This window comes from Giraffa tippelskirchi, chromosome 11 (assembly GCF_054371585.1).
Source record: "Giraffa tippelskirchi isolate mGirTip1 chromosome 11, T2T-mGirTip1v1.2.pri, whole genome shotgun sequence".
Lineage (NCBI taxonomy): Eukaryota > Metazoa > Chordata > Mammalia > Artiodactyla > Giraffidae > Giraffa > Giraffa tippelskirchi.
Window position 1 is genome coordinate 126,192,169 of NC_137285.1, and position 22,935 is coordinate 126,215,103.

The 22,935-nt window shown below is 43.2% G+C and overlaps 1 protein-coding gene across 2 annotated transcripts in view; it reads right to left on the reverse strand.

Annotated features, from left to right (window-relative positions):
* The window catches only part of MAP6 (microtubule associated protein 6), an 84,615-nt gene extending 64,898 nt beyond the window's left edge, over nucleotides 1–19,717 (reverse strand). The window contains exons 1-2 of one of the 2 annotated variants that reach the window (XM_081545323.1): nucleotides 14,539–19,717; nucleotides 14,225–14,373 (exon numbers count right to left, since the gene is read on the reverse strand). In XM_081545323.1, the coding sequence (XP_081401449.1) occupies nucleotides 14,225–14,373; nucleotides 14,539–15,279 (890 nt within the window). In that variant the 5' untranslated portion in view covers nucleotides 15,280–19,717. Of the gene's footprint in view, nucleotides 1–14,224 lie in introns of both variants that reach the window. The other variant, XM_081545322.1, reaches the window with a different exon arrangement.
* Nucleotides 19,718–22,935: the final 3,218 nt, after the last annotated feature.

Sequence of the window (22,935 nt, forward strand, 5' to 3'; positions counted from 1 at the left end):
ATCTGGGAGGAGCTGAAATTCCTATTAAGTATTGTAGTCTTGAAAGGCCTTCTTTGTTCTTATCTCATTGGGAAAAACCTCTAGGAAGGACTATATAGTTCCATTTTTTGCTTTCCTGGTGGAACTAACTCTGCTCTTGACACACTGCACAGGTCCACTTACTCAGGAAGTGGTCCCTAATTCAGACTGAGTCAGATCCCCCTTTCCTCTCAGTTCGGTTCAGTTCAGTCTTGTCCGACTCTTTGCGACCCCATGGACTGTAGCATGCCAGGCCTCCCTGTCCATGACCAATGCCCAGAGTTTACTCAAACCTATGTCCATTGAGTCGGTGATGCCATCCAACCATCTCATCCTCTGTTGTCCCCTTCTCCTCCTGCCTTCACTCTTTCCCGGCATCAGGGTCTTTCCCAATGAGTCAGTTCTTACTTCTCCACTTTTCTCCAGTAACATACTGGGCACCTGCCGACCTGAGTAGTTCATCTTTCAGTGTCACATCTTTTTGCCTTTTCATACTGTTCATGGGGTTCTTAAGGCAAGAATACTGAAGTGGCTTGCCATTCCTTTTTCTAGAGGACCATGTTTTATCAGAACTCTCTACTACGACCTGTCCATCTTGGGTGGCCCTACATGGCATGGCTCATAGTTTCACTGAGTTAGACAAGGCTGTGGTCCATGCAGTCGGTTTCATTAGTTTTCTGTGTTTGTGTTTTCGCTTTGTGCTTATTTCTATTATTGCACTTACTATCATTATTATAATTTTCTTATCATGCTTCACTTTATACCAGGAACCCTTGTAGGACAGATTCTGTGTAATTTATTTCTATATCCCCAGGTTCTAGCATAGTGCCTGATACCAGATGCGGTAGATGTTACATAAATCAATCAGTGAAAGTCTTATTGGTAACCTGCTCTGTTTCATTTTCTCAATGATAAAAACAAAAGTGGGCAGGACTTACCGATGGGCATACACTCGTAAAAGCATTATCTCCCTCCACCTTCATCATGACTCTGTGAGGTCACTACTGCATGATTATCTCCATTTTATTGATGGCTTCCCTGGTGGCTCAGATAGTAAAGAATCTACACACAATGCAGGAGACCTGGGTTTGATCTCTGGGCCTGGAAGATTCCCTGCAGAAGGGAATGGCTACCCACTCCAGTATTCTTGTCTGGAGAATTCTATGGACAAAGAGCCTGGAGAGCTATAGTCCATGGGGTCGCAAATAGTCAAACATGACTGAGTGACTCACACTTTCACTTCACTTTATTGATGAGAAATATAAAGTTTCTCAAGGTCATCAATTTTTAGTTAGAGAGAGATCATTCAAATTCCAGTTTTACTGGTCACCAAATCCTTGACAGCAGGGATTCCCAGGCCCTGGGCCACACGGTACCTCCTGTCAGATCAGCAGTGGTGTTAGATTAGATATAAAGTGCACAATAAATGAAATGAGCTTGAATCATCCCCAAACCACCCTTGCTCCACAGTCTGTAGAAAAATTATCTTCCATGACACTGGTCCCTGGTGCCAAAAAGGTTGGGGATTGCTGCTTTACAGGGCTCCAGGACATCACCCAGGACTCATACAATCACCCCTCCATGAATCTTCCAACAGAATTAACCAGCCCTAGTTGCAGCACTTGAGAACTTGGATCCTGATTAAACCTCAGCAGGCCCTGCCTGGTACTTTAGATACTTGCATGCATGTTGCCTTCCACATAAGACAGCAAGCTCCTGTACGGGGTGGTGGTGGGGAGTTGGGTGGGAGGAGTGGGCATCCATTTCCATGTGCTCTGCACCTTGAATCCTCATAGCCCATAGCCCCAGCCCTTGCATGCTCTGAAGATGCTGCATTGAACTTGGAATAAAAATGATATTAAGCCCACTATATTATTATGATGATGATATTACGGTCAAATAAATCCAATCTAATTCCCTGGTTTTATAATATAAGCCTCTTTCACCATGAACTAAAAGCCCTGAAGGATAGAAGGATTTAGAAAAAAGATGGAAGGTGGATGGGACAGAAAATTGTGAGCAAAATCCAGCAGTGGTTATGTGTGGAGCTTGTCAAGGGTCAGCTCAGCTGGTAATCTGGCTATATCACTCCCTGGGGGCCCTGAGATTTTAATGTTCAACCAGAACTGAGAATCTGCAGGAAAAAGCATCAAGCGTGCGAAGGGAGCAGAGGGAAAAAGTGCTGACTGCTCCAGATACGTCAGAGCCTGGGAAGCCCGGAGGTTAAGCTGCTGAGACCTTGCCCTGGAAGGGAAGAGGAACCATGAGGAGTCCAGGACAAGGAGGAGTGAAACCACTAGTCCTTCTGCCACTGCAGAAGATGGTGAAGGAAGAGAGCATGGGCTTATGAGAGTGGAAATTTGGGGACAGATGGTGGCCCTCCTAGGTAGGGCATGTCGAACTGTGGGAACAAAGCAGGGGGCTGCTTGGGCTGCACAAGAAAGACACAGCTGGAGGCTGGAATGGGGAGAGCCAGGCTCCTGAACCAGCTCAGCCACTGACTGGTGGTCAGTGACCTCAGCCCCCAGACCGCCCTGACTCTATTCTTCATCTTTTAAGAGAGAAAGGTTACCTTAAAAGGACATGATAAAGTCTAAATTAAAAGGTATATTAAATCAGTAAGGCATTGTGTGCTCAGTAAATGAGGTTGAGACTTGGTTATGTCTTGAATAATCTGCTTTTTTTTGCTTTCTGCCACTGACTGTTTTTCTCCCACTATTATGGTTTAATGAGGAACAATTCTTAAGGGCCAATCTAAGATATTCCACAACATGGGCCAGCTTTTTGAAGTCATTGCAGGAAATAGACAGTGGCCACAGGCGACAACACAGTGAAAGGCACTCAGGGTGGGTTTCGTGGTTTGGGGCTTGGGCTCTATTTTCCCACTGAAAGAATTATATCAGGCTCATTCCTACAAAGCCTCTTCATTCAGTTTGAAAAGAAATAGACACCAACAATGGACTGTGATGGGATCAGAAGGATGGACAAGAACACTACTATGCTATACATGTGTGGGTAGCTTTTGCGGGACTATGGTGGGCCCATGCTCTCAGTCTCAGATGAGAACAACACAGACACGTACGCTCCTTCCTTGACTGACTCTTCTTCTGCTTATCCCTGAGATGTCGGGGTGGCTGGGCTCTGGCTGCAGCATGTTCTTCTTCTCACCCCCTTTCTTCCCACCCACTCTGACCCCTACATGCTTGATCCTCACTGACAGCTTGATATCCAGATATTTCTTTTCTGTTATGCCTCTTCTCCTGAGCATCAGATTTGTATTTCCACATACTTAGTTTGTAATTTGTTTCTTATTTTTTATTGAGGTATAACAAGCAGAATAAAGAAAGTCCATAAATCTTAATGGTTCGGATGTATGTTTTTATTGTTGTTTAGTCGCTCAGTATCTGACTCTTTTGCGACTCCATGAACTCTTGCCTGCCAGGCTCCTCTGTTCATGGAATTTCCCAGTCAAGAACACTGTGTGGGCTGCCATTTCCTTCTTCAGGGGATCATCCCGACCCAGGGATCAAACCCTCATCTCCTGAAGTAGCAGGTGGATTCGTTACCACTGAGCCACCAGAGAAACCCTAGTTTGTGTGTATGGACCCACACAACCACCACCCAGAACAAGATATAGAGCATTTCCAACATCTCGGCCAATTATCCACCCCACCCCCAGAGATTGTCATTGTTCTGACACCCATCATCATCAGTTACCTTTGCCTGCTTTGTAATTTTATATAAATGGAATCATTCAGTAAGTACACTTATATCTGGTTTCTTTCACTCATCATTATGTCTTTGAGATCTATCCACGTTATAGAGTATTACGGTAATTTGTTTTTTAGGTGGCTTTCAACCAAAAGCAATTCTGGCATACACAGAGGGCTTTTGGCAATGTCTAGAAAGGTTTTTGACTGCACAACTCAGAGCTGAGTAACGTGGCATGGAATGTTACTAGTAAGGAGTGGAAAGAGAGATGTGGAAAGTAGGGAGGTGCCAGAAATATGCCAAACATCCTACAGTGCACAGGACAGCTCCCCACAACAAAGGATTAGCTAGTCCAAAATGTCAGTAGTGCTGAGATTGAGAAACCCTGTGTATTAATTTCCTAATACTGTTGTAACAAATTACCACAAACTGAATGGCTTAAAACCACACAGATGTATTATCTTATAGTTCTGTAGTTAAAAGTCAGAAATGGGTCTCAGTGGCTAGAATCATGGTGTCAGCAGAAGCAAGGTTTCCTTCTGAAGGCTCTAGGAAGTTTCCACATCCTTGCCTTTTCCAGCTTCTGCGAGGCTGCACATTCCTTGACGCATGTCTCTCTTCTGTCTTCAAAGCCAACAACGGCTGGCCAATCTTTATCACGCTGCATTACTGTATACTGTGATTACAGCGACAAGTTCTGGTGTGAGATTTCTTTTGCTTATAAGAATCCCTGTGATTACAATGGGCTTGCCTGAACAATCATTCCACCTCAAGAGTCTTAATGACATTTGCGAAGTCCCTTTTGCTGCAAGGACTATGTAATGTTTGGGTAACATATTCACAGGTTCCAGGAATTAGGATGCAGACATTTTGGGATGAGGGGAGGGGATCATGATTCTGCCTACCTACCTCAACCTGCCAGGTGATAATCCATTGTATAAATACACCACAATGTATCTATGCTATTGTGGATGGACATTTGGGTTGGTTTTACTTTTTAGCTATTATTTAAAAAGCTGCTATACACATTCTTGTACAAGTCTTCTGCACTTATTTCTGTCAGGTACATACTCAAGAGTGCAATTGCTGGGTCATAGAGCAAAAATATGTTTAATTTGAATAGATAATGCTAAAGAGTTTTATAAGGTGACTGTAGCAATTTACACCCCTTTCCAGCAGTGTGGGTTTCCATTTTCATTTTCTATTGAATACCTCCATGCAATCCTTCCAAAGACATCTCAAATTCGACTTATCCAAAACTACGCTATATAGCTGAGTACATGACTGTTTCCCCAGACATCCAAGGCATCCAAAGGAAACATCCTAGACTCTTCCCTTTCGCTTTCTGTCGACTTTCACATAGCCATTGTCTCATGTTATTCTGTACCATGAGTGCTTGTTTACGTCCTTTCCTGGCTGGAGGTCTTCTTCATCTCTTACCTGACTCCAGCTTCCTTTCTGGACTCTATGCTTCTGGTATAATTCCCTCCAATCCATCCTTCCCACTGCTACCAAAATCACCTTTGCTAATATCCAAAACCCAATCCTGCTTCTTCGTTTGCTTGTGAGATAAAGGAGCTGGTCCAGCTTGCTTACCTGGTCTACTTCTCACCATTCTATTCTCATCCAATGAGACCTCTAAGCTCTACCAGCTGACAATTTCTCTTCTGTACTTTTACCCAGACTGATCCCTTCCCCATTGAATGCCTAGTCATCTTTGAAGATTCAGCCTACCAGTCCCTTCCCTACTGAACCTTTTCCCTGATAACCCTCAAATCAAGTAGATTTAAGCCAGGCACATGGGAAACACTTGATTAACTATTATTATTATTTATAATGGTGAAAAGTAGCATTTTTAGTGAACATTAAGAGAATTTTTAGTTTGCTAGTCAAGGTCCATTTTCAGTTTTCTTCATTTGGCAGAGAATTAGAAGCTCACTTGTTTACGTGTCTACAACCGACAATCTGAAAAACCAAAGCTGCATTGATCACAGAGATGGCTCTCTTTAGTTTTAGTGGACACTGTTGGATTATTTGAGTTTATATCTGGGACACTGAGTGGTTCTTTGTGATTATAGATTTAGAACTGTCACTGCCTTGATTGCTTTTTTGAAAGCTCATAGATGCATTAGATGCCATTTCTTTTTTTTTTTCCCTAGGAGAGCAACCAACTATTAATGTGTGTATCTTATCTCCTCTCCTCTTTGTGGGTTAGTCTCGGTAACATTATATCTAACTGTGCAAGGTCAACCAATGATCCAGAAAAATGCTTTGCACACAGTAAATCTTCAGTAAAAATTTCCAGGGTGGCATAAGGTTTTGCTGAGATAGGTACCCAAGGTGGTTTCCATGATTAATTTCTCTCCTACTTTTCTTCCCTCCCTTCTGATCAATCATTTGTCTTTTCCATGGTTATCCCTTCTGCTGTCAGTACCCTCAATGCATGTATCCCTCAGGGCTCCATTCTTTGATGGCTAATTCTCTCTACTTCGTCTCTATGGTTGATTTCACCTCCTCCCCTGTTTTTAATCATTTCCACAGGATGTTTCAAATCACAGCCCTGAACTCTCACTACACTTCATATCCATTTATTCAGCTGCCCCTTGAAACTTTTTGTCAGATATCTCATAGACAATTCAAATTCTAGATACTAAAAATAAGCTCAACGTCCACTCCTGACTTTTTCCTCTCTACATTCATCATAGAAGTCTAAATTAAAATCTGTTCCAATGACTAGGACCGTTACCAGTTACGCAAACCAGAAAAATTTATTTTGAATTTACCCTCTTCCTTGCATCTCAATTGATCACTGAGACCTGTTTTTCAGTAACTATATGTACTGTGCTTTAAATTTCAAATCCCAAAGCCACAGTCCAGGCTTTATCATTCTCTCTGGATTACTCCAATAGCTTCTTACTGGCCACCCTTTCTCTCACCTCCCCAAGTCACCAGCCAGTGGGATATTTATAAACTTTAAATCATATTCAACTATCATGTAGTTCCTGAGCCTAGATTCTTTCAGTGACTCATTTATTTAAAAAAGAAAATCCAAATTCCTTAGGCAGGGATATAAAGCTGTTCCTAGTATGACCTCTCACAGCAGAAAAAGTAAAGGAATAGTAAAAATAAGAGGAAAGCTTACTAAAAAGGGAGATGATTAACAAAACCAAAATGTGACTCTGAAAAAAACTAAACAAACCTTAATAAAACAACTATGAAAAAAGAGAGAAGGCACCAATTAAGTGTGAAAGAGGATTTGACTGCAGATAAGTAGAGTTGAATATAAAATCCACAAGATAATGCTATGAGGACTCATGTCAATAAATTTAAAAATTATAAAAAAGTGATCACATTACCTCGAAAAACATAAATTACTCAAATTGGCTCAAGAAGAAATACAAAAGCTGAATAAATGAGTCACTATTATAGACATCAAATTGGTAGTAAAAAAAAAAATAGTCTCTTCACGAAAAAAGACATGAGTACAGAGAGCTTTATAGGAGATTCTTATCAGCTATTTAAGGAGGAACACTTATTATAAGCATTGTTCCGATAACTGAAATGGAGAAAAATCTGCCTATCTAATTGTGTAGATATAACCACTATCCCAATATTGCACCAGAATGATATAAAACAGGAAAAAGTTTAGACTAATTTTACCTATGAATATATGCGCAAAAATTTCAAATAAAAAGTAGCTAAAGAATTCAGCATCATAAAATACATTTTTATCTAAGTAAGATTTATCCTAGGAATGAAAAGATGGCTCAACATCAGAAAAATCTATAAACAGACTAAAAATGAAAACCATATGACTTTCTCAGTTGATGTCCCCAAAAATAATTTAATAAAATTCAATACAAATCCACAGTTTTAGAAACCCCTAGAAATTAGTATAAAGACAAGTTTCTTAACCTGATATGATGCTGTCTCCTAAAGACACAGACCAAACCTCATACTTAATGAAAAAACTTTAGGAGCATTCCCATTTGTCTCAAGACAAAGATGCCCGTTATCACCTACTATCAAAATTATACTGGATATCCCCACCAATGTAGCAGTATACATACACACAAAAATATACGACTATCAGAATGAAGATGATAAATTGGCATTTACTTAAAGCATACATTATCTCCACAGATGGCCCAAGAGAATCTAAAAACAAAATTAGAGAGTGGTAAAAAGTTGCTGAATATAATATGAACATATAAAAATTAATACATATGAGAAACAACAAATTAGAAAATGTTAAAAGATATATGTTGAAAGCAAGAAAGCTAATTTTAAATAGCTCAGAAAAAATGATAGTATGGTATTATCCCAGATGAATGGAATAGAACAGAGATCTCAGAAATACTCAAGCATATGCAACCTTATGTGATAAAGAGATATCAGTGGGGATATCAATGCAGAAACGAACTTTTAAAAAGTGTATTGGAATAAATGACTTTCCATATAGGAAAAGGAAAATTAGATCCCTACTTCATTCCATACATAAAGTTAAATCCAGTTATGTTATTAGAGGCTTAAATATAGAAAAATAAAACTTAAAAGCTATTTTGTGTGTGTGTATGTTGTCTAGTGGCTAAGTCGTGTTCGACTTTTTTGCGACCCCATGGACTGTAGCCTGCCAGGCTCCTCTGTCCATGGGATTTCCCAGGCAAGAATACTGGAGTGGGTTTCCATTTCCTTCTCTAGGGGATCTTCGCGATCCAGGGATCAAATCTGAGTCTACTGCTTGGCAGGTGGATTCTTTACTATTGAGCCACCAGAGAAGCCGTATGTGTGTACACGTGTGACTTTTGCAGAGAAAATTACAAAATGTAAGTGAAGGACAAAAAGACAAATATGGCAATAAATCCAAAGACAATAAATGGCAAACAGTACCGTATTTGTGTATGGGAAAACATAGTACCTTAAAGATAGCAAATCTCCCCAAGCAGTGTTTTCCCAAGTAAAGCCTGAAGTTCACTTGCATCAAAATTACCTAGAGTGCAGGACTTCCCTGGTGATCCAATGGTTAAGAATCCACCTTGCAATGCAGGAGATGTGGGTTCAATCCCTGGGCAGAGAATTAAAATCTCACATGCCTGTGCACTGCAATGAAGATCCTGCATGCTACAGCTAAGACCCCACACAGCCAAATAAGTAAATATTTTTAAAAATTACCTAGAGTGCTTGTTAAAATATAGATTCTTAGGCTCCATTTTAAACCTGCTGAATCAGTGTGTCTGAGGATGAGGCCAGGAATCTGCATTTTAGGAAGCTCTCCAGATGATTCTCTTGTGAACTAAATTTTGAGAAACTCTGCCTTAAAGGAAGAGGGTTAACCTGAATTGCACATGAGAATTATCCGGGGGCAGTGTTAAAAGACTCACATGCACAGGTCATACCCCAGACCCATTAAATCAGAATATCTGGCAAGGCAGTTATGTAACAGCATTTTTTTTTTTTGGCTGTGCTGCAGGGCATGAGGGACCTTAGCTGCCGACCAAGGATCGAACCCTCACTCCGCCTCCCCTACAATGGAAGCATGGAGTCTTAACCACTGGACTGCCAGGGAAGCCCTTGCAATAGCATTTTTAAAGTTCACCAGTGATTCCATTGTACAGCTCAGGACGAGGATCACCACTGCCCTGGTGAAGGTGCACCTAGAATCAGGTCTTTAACGTTTGCTGCCCTTCCCCATTTGAACATTTCTTTTAGTGCTAACCGAGTAGGAATCCCAGTTTATTTTGATTAAGGAAAACACAATATGTTTACATAAGGGTTATCACCTTTTGGTGTCCCAAGATTCCTGTCTGATATATATAGCAGGGGCTTGGTGGTCATTTTCCAAAATTAATTCAGCTAAATGAAACAGAGTGAAATGAATCAATATGTAAGTGAATAAATTCTTCACCAAACTCTAAAAAGTTCACTAGATTCAACAAACCTATATGGTAGTTAGGCACAATGTTAAGCTGTGAGAGATACAGAGATGAACAAAACACAGCACTTCTCTTTAAGTGTTCCTATCTAGTAGGGGAGGCAGATAGAGACAAAAGTATCCTCCAATCAAGCAGACAATGAGAAGTGCACAGAATAGGAAAAGGAAATGAGAGAAAAATTAGTCCCTCGTGGCAGGACCTGGAAGGCATTGTTGAAAGCTAGTATATGAGATTGGCCTTGAAGAGTTTCTGGGATTTAGTCAGGAAGATACTAGAGAAACAGGCAGTTGCCTGTAGGTATAGGGCAGTTCTGTATTGTTGCTGCTTAGTCACTTAATTGTGTCCAACTCTCTTATGACCCCGTGGACTGTAGCCCACCAGGCTCCTCTGTCCCTGGGATTTCCCAGGCAAGAATACTGGAGTGGGTTGATGTGTTCTTCTGCAGGGGATCTTCCCGACCCAGGGATCGAACCTCCATCTCCTGAATTGCAGGCGGATTCTTTACCACTGAGCCACCTGGGAAGCCCAGGGCAGTTCTGAATAGCATAGCCATGTCAGATGGACCTTTCTCTAACCTTTATGGAAAACTGTAGGGATAGTAAAGACTCCTTTTCCTTCTGATTTCCTTGTTACCCCTCTCATTTTTCAAGTACTATTTTGCCTCTGGTTTATTAATTCTACCTCCTGGTGCCCCAGCTGATTTCTTCCAGGAAAAGTTGCTTATTAACATTTCTATGGGGAGCACCTGCTACCCTATCTATCACTCTTAACTAACGGCTGGGACAATGAAGTTGGCTGAGAGGAATTTTAACCCCCTCCTATGATTTATCTATTTTCTGATTGAGAATGCTAGGTCTAAAGTCACAGCTGCCCAGTGAAATCATCCTTGACATAAAAATGATAATAAAGACACGTTTCTCAATTTTTATAATATCATTTATGTAATATGAATGTAGTGAAAATCAATTTCATGATTACAAATAATTCTAAAGATACCTCAGATACCACTTGAATGCAAAAATACCTGGCTAGTCTGGCTAAGCTATGAATTAGAACTTTGAATAGGGACGATTTCTCAAAACCATAGCATCAAAGGACATTTGATGTTAACTACTGATTGTATATTGCAGGGGAAAACCAAATAGCATGTACTGATATATGACTCTGGATGAATATATATTTTATATTACATACCAATATATTAAGCTGACGGATTCTGTATCCTTTCTCTAGTTAAGCAAACTAATCACATTGATGTTATATGACTGATGTCATTTGTAAAGTCCATAAGATGAACCAGTCACAGTGGTATAAACCACCATTATTTATGTAGAGTGACAGAAGAAATAGATTTGTCAATCAAATTATTGGTAAAATGGAGCCCAATTTGGCTTCTAAGGTGATGTAAGACACACAGCATACTTAAATTCAAGAGATACACAAAATCCTAGCAAGGAAAAGGATGTGAGAGAATAAGGAGGAACAAAATCAAGTTTACAGATAAGCCTATAATTTTCAGGCATTTTTTTCTTTATTGTATATTTAATTAATTATCTTATTTCTTCATATCTTCTTTTACCCAAAGTGCATTTCTCTATTATTAGTTAATTTTTCTTCTGGAACAAAAATAATATTAAATTTCACATCAAATTTGTCATGTACTTAAACTGTCCATTAGAGAAATTGATGCCTCTTAGCAACACTGGAGAAGGAAATGGCAACCCACTCCAGTATTCTTGCCTGGAGAATCCTAGGGACGGCAGAGCCTGGTGGGCTGCCATCTATAGGGTCGCAAAGAGTCGGACACGACTGAAGCGACGTAGCAGCAGCAGCAGCAGCAACACTTATTCTCTTAATGCTTCCAAACCCTTCTAATCACACAGCAATATGGAACTACTGACCCCAAAGTCATATGCATAATTAAATTTTACAGAAGACGCAAATTAGAAAAAAAATTTTTTTGAGGTACGCAGAGATTTTTCTGGGCAGGTTGATGAAATTCTGATAGCTATGAAAAACCATTCATAACAGCTGCAAGAGCATAGTTCCCCTATTCAATCCAATCACTTGCAGGATGTGTGTAATTCTAACTAGCAGTATGACACGCTTACTGCACAGTTAAGGTATTGTTTAGGGAGGAAGGGCTATACAGAACAAAGGTACATCCCAAAATATTTGGAGTGAATTGTCTGAAGGATTTTTTTTTTTAATTTATCTTTAATTGGAGGATAATTGCTTTACAATGTTGAGTTGGCTTCTTCTGTACAACAATGTGAATCAGCTATAAGTATACATATATCCCTTTCCTCTTGAGCCTCCCCCCATCACCCTATGAAGGGTGGTTTATACCCTGACTGTCTGGCCAATCGCTGATGGGACAAAGCAAGTCCTACCAACCTGAAAACATAAACTGAGTAGGATCATCGAATGAAATTTGAGAGTCTGGGTCTCTCTTGATTGGTACTGACTATCCTGAGGTGCTCATGCTCAGTTGCTCGGTTGTGTTCCACTCCTCGTGACCCCATGGATTGTAGCCTGCCAGGCTCCTCTGTCCATGGAACTTTCCAGGCAAGAGTACTGGAGGGGGTTTCTGTTTCCTACTCCAGTATTGAGATGAGGAGAGGGTGATTCTGTCTGGTAGGTGGTACGGTTCCACCTGCCTCAGGGTGGTAGATTGGAGGTATGATGATGAAGAGGTCAGTCCAGAGAACTGTGATGTTAGGCCAGCCTTAGGGTTCTTAGGGGACAAAGTAGAGCCTTATAAACAAGAAAGCTGTGGCAGAGTCACAAAACTGCATCTTGACTTTGCTTTTGGATTCCCCTTGCTAATTTGTTTCCTTTCTTTTCTTTTAGATCCTCCTTGGTTACAGCATAAAGATTTTGTGAACATTCCACTTTCTCATAGCTAGAGCCAAGGGAAAAGATCTGTGTCCTTGCCTGACCCAGAGCTTTAAAAGGAAGTGGTGTACTCCTGGGTGACCAGTATGGTCATGATACTGGTAAACAGAGAGAAATGCCAGGTGGGAGGTAGAATTCAAGAGGAAGGAATAGGGGCCAATTGATAAGCTGCCCCTTTTAACTGTGAAATGCTTTCCAGAAGCAAAACCTGAGAGAGGTCTTAACAAAAGACCTTGTCTATCAATGCTGTTCTTTCCATCAGCATAAGAGGGAGTGTCTGTCATAGGACATTAGTGTGACGAGGCTACATATAAGGTCTTGGCAAAAGACACTAACTCTGCAGCCCTCCTGTCCACACCCTTCTGCAGGAAGGAGGCCGCTGGCTGTGGCATTCATGAAGGACCCCATAAGTCACATTTTGCACACTTCTAGCTCAATCACTCATCATGAACATCTGCTTCCCCGGAGACCCCAAGCCCAATGCCACATATTCAGAGTCAACAGTAATCTGTTAGCTAATTGTTTTGGTTTGAAGCATAAGGGTAGGACTGAAAGCTAAGCATTCAGAAATACATGTTAAATGGAGAAAGGATGAGAAAGCAGATTGGAAGGGCTGAGGCTGCAGCAGAGGGAGAATTCTAGAAAGAAAGAGAATGAATGAATATGCTCGGGTTTGAAGGCATTCATTTAAAGGGAATTTAAATGTGCTCAAGATGGGGTTCTTGATGGTAGCAGGATGAGAACCACATCTGGCGAACAAGAAATGAGTAAGGGAGAAGGCTGGAAGTGTCTTGGACATGGAAATCAAAATAATGAGAAAGTCGGAAAGGAACCAAGATGTACCGATTACCTACCACGTGCCAGGCATAATTCTTCTGAATCATCTTATTTAATCTTCAAAATGTCTAGCACAGTGTTCATCATATAATAGGTGCTCAAAAATAAGTTGGGTATTTAATATTAAATCAGTACATGAGCAGACAGTCTAAGAGAAGAATCTATTATCCATCACATCTTACAGATAAGAACCCGAGGCCAAGAATGGTTAAGAAACTTGCCCAATGTGTCACAAATAGAAGCATAAGCAATCTTCCTTCAAAACCTAGGGGACTGAAGGAGGAAGGTGTTCTATAATCGTCTGGCAGGGAATCTTGAAAAGGGTGTGGTGCTTGGGTGTCTGCCAAGGACTGAGATGGAGGAGGGAAGAAGGAAGGGCTGGGTGAACCAGGCTAGGGAGGTGGGAAAGGGGTAATTACTTTGGGGAGGATCTGCCCTGCAGGAAGGCACCAAGACTCCTCAGCATCAGCTGAGCCGGCAAAGGGCAGCACCCAGGCTAACGGAGCCGGTGGCTTGGGTGGGGCAGAATGGACACAAAGCCAGTGAAGAGACTGCAATGGTCTCTGTTGGGAAAGCAGGGACTTGGGGCCCGGCGGGGATGGGGAAAAAATGGCTAAAGTGGTTAGTGAAAGATTCCAGCAAGATGGGAAAGATTACAGATTTCATAAAAGAAAGAGCCAAAGAGCAGTCGGCCAGGAGTGGGGGGAAGGAGAGGGTGTGTTCAGGAATGGCAGGGGGAGGCTGCCAGGGATGCCTGCGATGCGGAGAATCTATGGGAGAGGGTAAGGATGACCACCTCGAGGCCTGAACTGTGGACCGCGTCTCACCTGTAGGAGCTACTCACTGCACTCGCCACCTCCTCGCGGATTTGCCTGTTCAGCGCGTCGGCCACCGCACGCCCTCTGCCCCCCTCGGGGCCAGTGGCCTGGACCTGGTCCTGGGCCGCGGGCAGCGCCATCTGCTCCTGCCCCAGCGCCTCGGTGCGACGCACCATCCAGGCCGGCCCGGGCTTCTTGCGAGTGTCGCGCTCATCTGCACCGGACGCTTTTCCAGCCGCAAGGACCCCTGTTCCGCCAGGGGCCGCCTCCTGCTCCGGGGCTTCAAGGGCCTGCACCAGCCAGTGCTCCTGGCTCTGAGGCACCTCGGCGCGCCGCACCATCCAGGCGGGCCCGGGTTTCTTGCGTGTGTCGCGCTCATCTGCACCCGACGCTTTTCCGGCCGCAAGGACACCTGCTCCGCCAGGGGCCGCCTCCTGCTCCGAGGCCTCGGCGGCCTGCATTGGCCAGCGCTCCTGGCTCTGCGGTCTGCGCTGGGGGGCACGGAGCGCAGGCGTTGCCGCCTGGGAAGAAGTGGCGATCTGCACGGGCTTGGGGATCCACGGGTGGTCCCCGCGGCGCGGCAGCGGCCAGGCGCGGAAGTCCTTCTGGTATTGGGTCTCGCGCTCAAAGGGCGCGTCGGAAGGCTGGTATTCGCTGCGCGGCCGGCAGCTCGGCTCGGGCCGCTGCACCTTCCAGGCGCGGTAGTCCTGCCGCATCACCGAGTCCGCGGGACCCGCGCTGGAGGTGGAGCCGGAGCCAGAGATTGGGCCTGGTGCGCTCCGGCCAGAGGAGACCCCAGCCTCTCGTTCTCCGCTAGGCCCAGGCGCCGGCCCTGTTGCCCGGGCAACCGCATCCCCGTCGCCCTGGGCTGGCTGTGTTTCTATGGCGACCGTGCGCGCCGAGGGGGGCGCGGGCGCCGGCTGCTGGTGCGACGGCGGGGCACCCGGGTGCTCGGTGGCCTCCGAGTACTTGGTGAAAACCAGCGGCACGGCGATGTCCGCCTTGTCCAGCTGGTTCCAGAAGCGGGCGATGCAGCAGGCGCGCGTGATGCACGGCCACGCCATGGTGCTCGCTGCGGAGCTCGCCCTCCTTCTTGCTGGATTCTAAAGCAAGTCCCTAATCTTCCTCAGTCCCCTCGACTGGCCAGTCTGGTTTCCACCTTGTTTTCCTTGGTGGCCTGAGCTACCCTCCTGTCTCAGAGAGCACCCGGGAAGGTCAGGCTGACAGAACTATCACTGAGATAAAAGTCGGTAAAGTCCTTCGATACCTTGCTATAAACGCCGCCTGGAGCCGCCGCACAGGTCTCGGGAGCGCGTTCTGCTGCGGGCACCGCAACGGGAGACACGGCGACCCGGGTCGCCGGGCGAGGGCGTCTGGGACGCGCCCCTCCCTGCGGCTGCGGCGGCGCGCAGACCCCGGCCAAGCGAGGCGACGCGAGGCGAGGTGGCTGCAGGCTTAAGCCATGGCGCAGAGGAAGGGCCGGGCAGTGCAGTCGCAGGGTCGCGGACAAAGCTCTCTCTTCTCCTTCCCGCCGGCGTCCAGTCTCAGCGAGCCACCTAGAAGGGCTCGGAGGCGATCACCACTCGAGAAGACCGAGCATTGCTGCCGCCGCCGCCGCTCCCAAGGATGCTGCAGCAGCCGCCGTCGCCGCCGCTGCCGTCTCTGCTGCAGGGAAGCGGCCCCACCCTTTTCTGCCGTTCAGCAGAGGGAGGAAAAATCCAGGAAAGATGCTGAGAGAAAGAGCGGTGCAGGAAAAAAAATCACCTGCTGTCGTCAGCAAGCGCTGCTGGGAGCTCGCCTTCTCTCTTTCCCCTCCCTCTGATCTGGCAGCTCCTCCCTCTTAAGCTCCTAGGCAACCACAGAATCTGGGGCCTAGGTGGGTTCAAGTCCCATGCTCCTTATGACTTGCAGTCTTTACTCTGGTTGCTTCCGGACTGGGAGCCTCAGGCTCCTCTTCTGTGAAATAAGCGTTAAACATGGGGGAAGGAGGGAGATTCAATTTAAAAATATGGAGGAAACCCCTAGTGAAATGTCTGTCCCAGAATATATGTTTTTTTTGTTGTTGTTGTTGTTGTTTTTAAAGGAGCTCCTGTTATTGGCCAAAATCTATGGCCTGGATTTGAACTCCTTTGGCTGGCTTCTGACCTAAGCACTTGTCAGTCTTATGCACAGGCTTTGCTCATATGTGGAGCCAGGAAACTGCAGGCTGATGGTACCTTAGCTGTTCTCTTTCTGGGGACCCTTTGCAGAGAGGGATGTCTTAGAACGTCCCAAGAACTACCGAGTCCCTGTTCAGCCCAGAGGCCACACAGGAAGAGATGAAGTGAGAAGAAAATTCTCAAAAGGGGCCTAAGTGGGGAGGTTGGGGTGGGTGGGAAACAGCCAGATAGTATCCTGGGAAAGGGTAGGGCCTGACATGCAGTGGCTTTCTGCCATGTTCCTGATCCCTGGCCTTTGCTCTTCTTCTATCTGGGATGCAGAAAAATTTTGGAGTCAGATGTTCCTGCTTTAGCTCGGGCACTTACTACCTGTGTCACTTGGACAAGTTGAGTCATCCCTGGACTGCAGTCTCCTTACCTGGAGGAAATTATAGCTACCTCATAGTGGTTTTGTGAAGATAGTTAAGGACTCAGAGCAGAAACTTTGAGTCAAATCAGATCCCAGAGGATTCAAATCCTGGCTTTTGCATGGCTTAGCTCATGGCCATGGGCACATTACTGCAAGTTTCCGACCTTTAGTTTCATCCATGAATGAGGGTGCCAGTTCTCAACTCACAAGGTTGCTCTGAGAATTAAAATGGTAATCACTAAAAACCCTTGTCACAATATCTGGAATATAGCAATGGTTCAATAAATGGTAGCTATTAGTATTCACAGAACCCACCCAGGGAAACCCAGAAGTGGCGTTTCCCAAGCAGGCCAGCCTCTTGGACACTTTCTCCAGGAAGACTTCTTGTTCTTCCAAGTGTCTCCTTTTGGTATCTCCTTGCACTGTCTTCCACTTCTGACTCCTAGCTACATTCACTGGGCTATAGCTCTGTTTCTCTCCGATACAGCCAGAGTTTTCAGCATCAATTTAGTCAGGGAGCATTAATATCTGTGGGGGAAAAAGTAATTTATGTGTTTAGATTGGGAATTGATTTCAAAATAAAACTCTTTTTAAACCTTAGAATCAAACACAATGAGAAGACAGCTCTGACTAGTCAATTAAATGCTGACCTTCCTCCTACGTGGGTCTTTGCCTATTGGTAACTTGATTTGAGTTCCACAAATAAAATGATGCCTGGCACTGTTTTCCAGTCATTAGGAGATACATTTCTATAAACAAAATAATCTGGTCTTGCCCTTCCTCTCCCCAGTTCTGGAACGCCCTGGGATTTGGCTTATGTCTTTCCAATAACAATTTCCAAAGATAAAAAGATGGACTAGCAATTGGAGTTGGAAGTCATTAAGAGTCACTGAGAATTTAGCCTTCCTTAATTTAGATGCCTACTTTGTGCCTTGGGCACTATGGAACATAGATGGGTTCTAGCTCTAGGGCAGCCCTCGATTACAGGGGGATATTATGAAAGGACTGGGAGACTGATACATAAATAATTAGCAAATAGTATGGTCAGCATAACAGAGGTTCATTCACAAGGTGCTGAATGAATGACTAATGATGGCTGAACAGGAACTCTCCTAGTCAAGGTGTAAGTATTAATTAGAGTGCTCCAGGCAACTTCTTTAAGGGGCTTCCCTGGTGACTCAGATGGTAAAGAATCTGCCTGCAGTGCAGGAGACCCAGGTTTGATCCCTGGGTTGGGAAGATACCCTGGAGAAGGGAATGGCAATCCACTCCAGTATTCTTGCCTGGAAAATTCCATGGACAGAGGAGCCTGATGGGCTACAGTCCATGGTGTCGCAAAGAGTCCTACACACCTGAGTGACTTTCGCTTTTCACTTCAGGCAACTTCATCATCAGTATCACCTTCCACATTCATTCATTTAGATTTTTTAAATATGTTCAATTGTATAATCTCCTTGAACCCTTTAATGGCCCAATGGAATAATCAAGTCTAATGGTTATCTGTTACAAGGATTGCTTAGCACCAGTTATGATGATAAAAACACCTCATTAGTTGACTTTGGATATGCCTCTTTTCTAATTTCAGTCCATATGATTTGGGTGGGGTTAACCTTACTCAGTCCACCTTCCAGAGGTGACACTGTGACCCACACCCGTTTACTAGTCTCTGCATCCTTCTGGCCAAAGTGACTATTTAGTGACTGACACATGATCCATATTAGACCAACTGGAGGAAATCCTAGACATTAGCTGAAACCACCTATAAAGAGCCACTCTCTTTTTCACTGAATTGCTACATGAGAGACCATGAGGCTACAGTTATTAGTGACCATCTTTGCCATCACTGGGGGAGGCTGCCTGCCTAAGGCTGAAGCAAACAGAGAAAATCAGAAGAGGATGCAGGATTCTGATGACGTCAGTGTAAAACTGCAATTTTTCCCCTACACTCATTCTCTCCTTATATTCCTTCTAGTAGCAGAAACCTCCACATTTTAGTTGGGCTCTTGTTTACCCAACCAGAGACATTTTCCAACTTCCCTACAGCAAACAGCAATTGTGTGTACTTCCAGGCCACTTCCTTAAGGTGGTTGTTTGGGTTCAACTTCATCTTTCTCCTTCCCATAGCATAGAATGTGGACATGGTAGATGTAAATTATCACCTGCGCATTAAGGGATAAGAAAGTTCTGGTGCCAGGATCTGGGTCTGGGAGCATAGAGAACAAAATAGAGGACACTTGTCACGGGTGATCTCCTAGAACTGAGCTCTCTCAGCAACCTTGGGCCACCTGCCTGCTTCTGCACTGTCATGTGAGTAAGAAATACACTTTCTTTTGTCTGAGCCACTGCTCTGGGGTCTCTGTTTAGCTTTTTAGTCATTTGAGCACGTGGATCTGGTCATGCTTGAACTTATATGAGGTACATGAAAACAGTGTGAAACTAAGATACATATAAGATGGGAGAGGGTGAGCATAGTTAAAGTATTCCAAAGTCCTTATTTGTTTGTAAGGAAGAGAGATATTGATTCACTTATTAACCTAAAATATTTATTAACTCAAAAATGCACATGGAAGGAAAGGAAAGCAGATATAGAAAACTTTATTAAGGCCTGCAAAAGGGCAAAACTAAGCAAAGAAAATATATAGAAAATAGAATATAAGGTGGTAGGAATATTTCCAAGTATATCAGTGACTGTAGTAAATGCACATGATCAAAACTTTCCATAAGGACTTCCCTGGCAGTCCACTGGTTAAGAATAGACTTGCTGGGTCTTCCCTTGTGGTCTGGTGGTTAAGACTCCAAGCTCTCAATGCAGGGGGCCTGGGTTCGATCACTGGTCAGGGAACTAGATCTTACACGTAGCAACTAAAAATCCCATGTGCTGCAACTAAGACCTGGGGCAGCCAAATAAATAAATAAAAATAGGTATTAAAAAAAAAAGAATCCACTTGCCAATGCAGAGGACATGGGTTCGATCCCTGGTCCAGGAAGATTTCACCTGCCTCAGGGCAACTAAGTCCACAACTACTGAGCCCATGTACCCTATGGCCCATGGTTTGCAACAAGAGAAGGCACTACTAGAGAGCAGCCCCTGCTTGCTACAACTAGAGAAAGCCTGCACACAGTAACAAAGACCCACTCAGCCAAAACAAACAAAAAACAAAAATTAAAAGAACAACAAAAAACCAAAAAACTTTCCAGTTAAAAGACTGAGAATGTCAGATTGGAGAAAAACACAAAACAAAGCAAAATGCAACTATACATTGTATGTAGGAAACATATTTAGAACAATGATACATAAATGTGAACATAAGGTGACAGAAAAAGATGTAGTAGGTAAATGCTAATTAAAAGAAAGTTGATACCATTATATTAATATCAGACAAAATGATCTTAAAACAAAAAAACATTATTGGGGATAAAAATGAATGGTCATCATATAAAAATAGAAGAAACAATTCACCAGAAATATATGACATGGTTTGTATCTAACAATATACCCTTCAAAATATATACAGCAAAACTTGGTAGATTTTATTATCTATTTATTTAGGCTGTGCTGGGTCTTCATTACTGCACAAGGGCTTTCATCTAGCTTCAGCCAGCTGGGGCTGCTCATTGTGGTGAACAGACTTCTCTTGTTGCGGAGCCCAGGCTCTAGGCTCATAGGCTTCGGTAGTTGCAGCTCGTGAGCTCGACAGCTTGGGCTCAGCAGTTGTGTCACTTGTGCTTAGTTGCTCCGAGGCACGTGGAATCATCCCAGATCAGAGATTGAACCAGCGTTCCCTGCATTGGCATGTGAATTCTTACCTACTGTACCACCAGGGAAGTCCCCAAACTGGGTAGAATTTTAAGAAAAAAATGCACAACTCCATAATTATAAAAAAGAGATTAAAAATTAACAACTAAGTAACTGGTAACAAACATAAAACATTCAGAATGTAGAAGATTTAACAGTTAATGAGCTTGATCTGATGATTCCTGGATTCAACAATTAGAGAAAACACATTTTTCAAACTTACATGAGATATATATATAAAGACTGACCATACAGTAGGCTACAAAACTAACATAAACAAGTACGAAGGATTCACGCAAATCACTTTTTCTGATGATGGTACAAAGATAAAAAACATTTCTAAACATGTGGAGGTACTTCTACACGTTTAGAAATTAAATAACAAAAATGCTTTTAAATAATCCATAGGTTTAAGAAGAAATTACAATGGATACTAGAAAATATTCAGTGCTGAAAGAAAATGAAGCCATTATCCATCAAAGTTTATGGGATGCAGCTAAAAACAATATTCACAGGAAATTTATAACCTAAATACATACTTTAGAAACAAAGAAAGATAAAAAATACTCTAGTGATTAGACTTAAAAAATTAGAGATAGTCCAGAGAAAACCTAAAGGAAGTAGAAGGGGAAAAAATAAAGTAATAAGACAGATAATACATATAAAATAACCATACACTAGAGACTTTAAAAAAAGAAAAATCTAAAAGCTGCTTCTTTAAAATAGACAAGTCTCTGACTGATTGATCCAGAAACAAAAATCACACATCAGCAATTTCAGGATAGTAGGAGGGACAATTGTAGATACAGCAGAGATTTGAAGACTCTTTGGCAAACACTAAAAATTAGTTTGCTAATAAATTTATAAGCCTTGTGTGGTAAGAGCCTCCAAGATGGCCCACAATAACCTTGACCCTCTGGAAGGCATTGCTCTGTGTAGTCCTCTCCCACACCGCCTAGAGCCGACCCTTGCAGCCAATAGGATACTGTGAAAAAGATGGTGTGTGAGTTTCAGAGCCAGGTCAGAAAAGACATTGTGGCTTCACCTTGATCTCCCTTGGATTACCCACCCTGGGGAAGCCAGCCACCATATTGGGAGGATATTCAGGCAAGTTCAGCTCCAAATAATGAGGAATTGAGGCCTCCTGCTCTCAGCCATGTGAGTGACCTAAATTAGAAGTGGATCCTCCAGCTCCAGTCACACCTTCAAATGATAGCAGCGCTGGCTGACATCATAACTGTATCTTCACATAAGACCCTGACACAGAATTACCTGGCTAGTCATTCCTAAAGTCCTGACCCACAAAAATTATATGAAGTAATATATATTGATTGCTATTTAAAGTGCTCAGTGTAAGGGTAATTTTAAAAATTTTAAATGAACTTTATATACTTATGTATATATTTATTTTAAATATATTTCTTAGAGCTGTTTTAGGTTCACAGCAAAATTGGGCATACAATACACTGAATTTTCATATACTCCAGTCAGCCCCCGAGCTCGTACAGCCTCCCCAACTAGCAACATCCTGCACCAGAGCAGTATATTCATTATGCTCAATGAACCTACATTGACACAATTGTCATTCAGAATTCACAGTCTACATTAGGGTTCACTCTTAGTGTTTTACACTCTGTGGATTTTGACAAATGTTTGACATGTTTGACATGTAACCACCACCATAGTATCCTACAGAATAATTCCACTGCCTTCAAAATCCTCTGTGTTCTGCAGATTCAACCTTCCCTTCCCCCTTGCTCCTGGCAATCACTGAACCTTTTACTGTTCAGTGATTAGTTAGTAGTAGTAGTGTGTTAGTCGCTCAGCTGTGTCTGACTCTTTGCGACCCCATGGACTGTAGCCCGCCAGGCTCCTCTGTCCATGGAATTCTTCAGGCAAGAATACTGGAGTGAGTTGCCATTTCCTTCTCCAGGGGATCTTCCTGACCCAGGGATCGAAACTGTCTCCTGCATTGCAGGCAGATTCTTATCGTCTGAGCCACCAGGGCTTCCCTACTGTCTCCACAGTCTTGCCTTTTTCAGAATATTATACAGTTGGAGTCATTCAGCATGTAACCTTTTGAGATTGGCTTTTTTCACTGAATAATAGGCATTTAAGGTTCATTCATGTCTTCATGGCTTGATATTTCATTTCTTATTAGCACTGAATAATATTTCATTGTTTGGACATACCGTAGTTCATTTAGCCATTCATCTGCTGAAGCATATCATGGTTGCTTCCAAATCTTAGCAAGTATAAATAAAATTTCTATCAATATTTATGTGCAAGTTTTTGAATGAATATACATTTTCAATTCATTTGAGTAAATATAGCATGGTTACTGCATAGCAGAAGA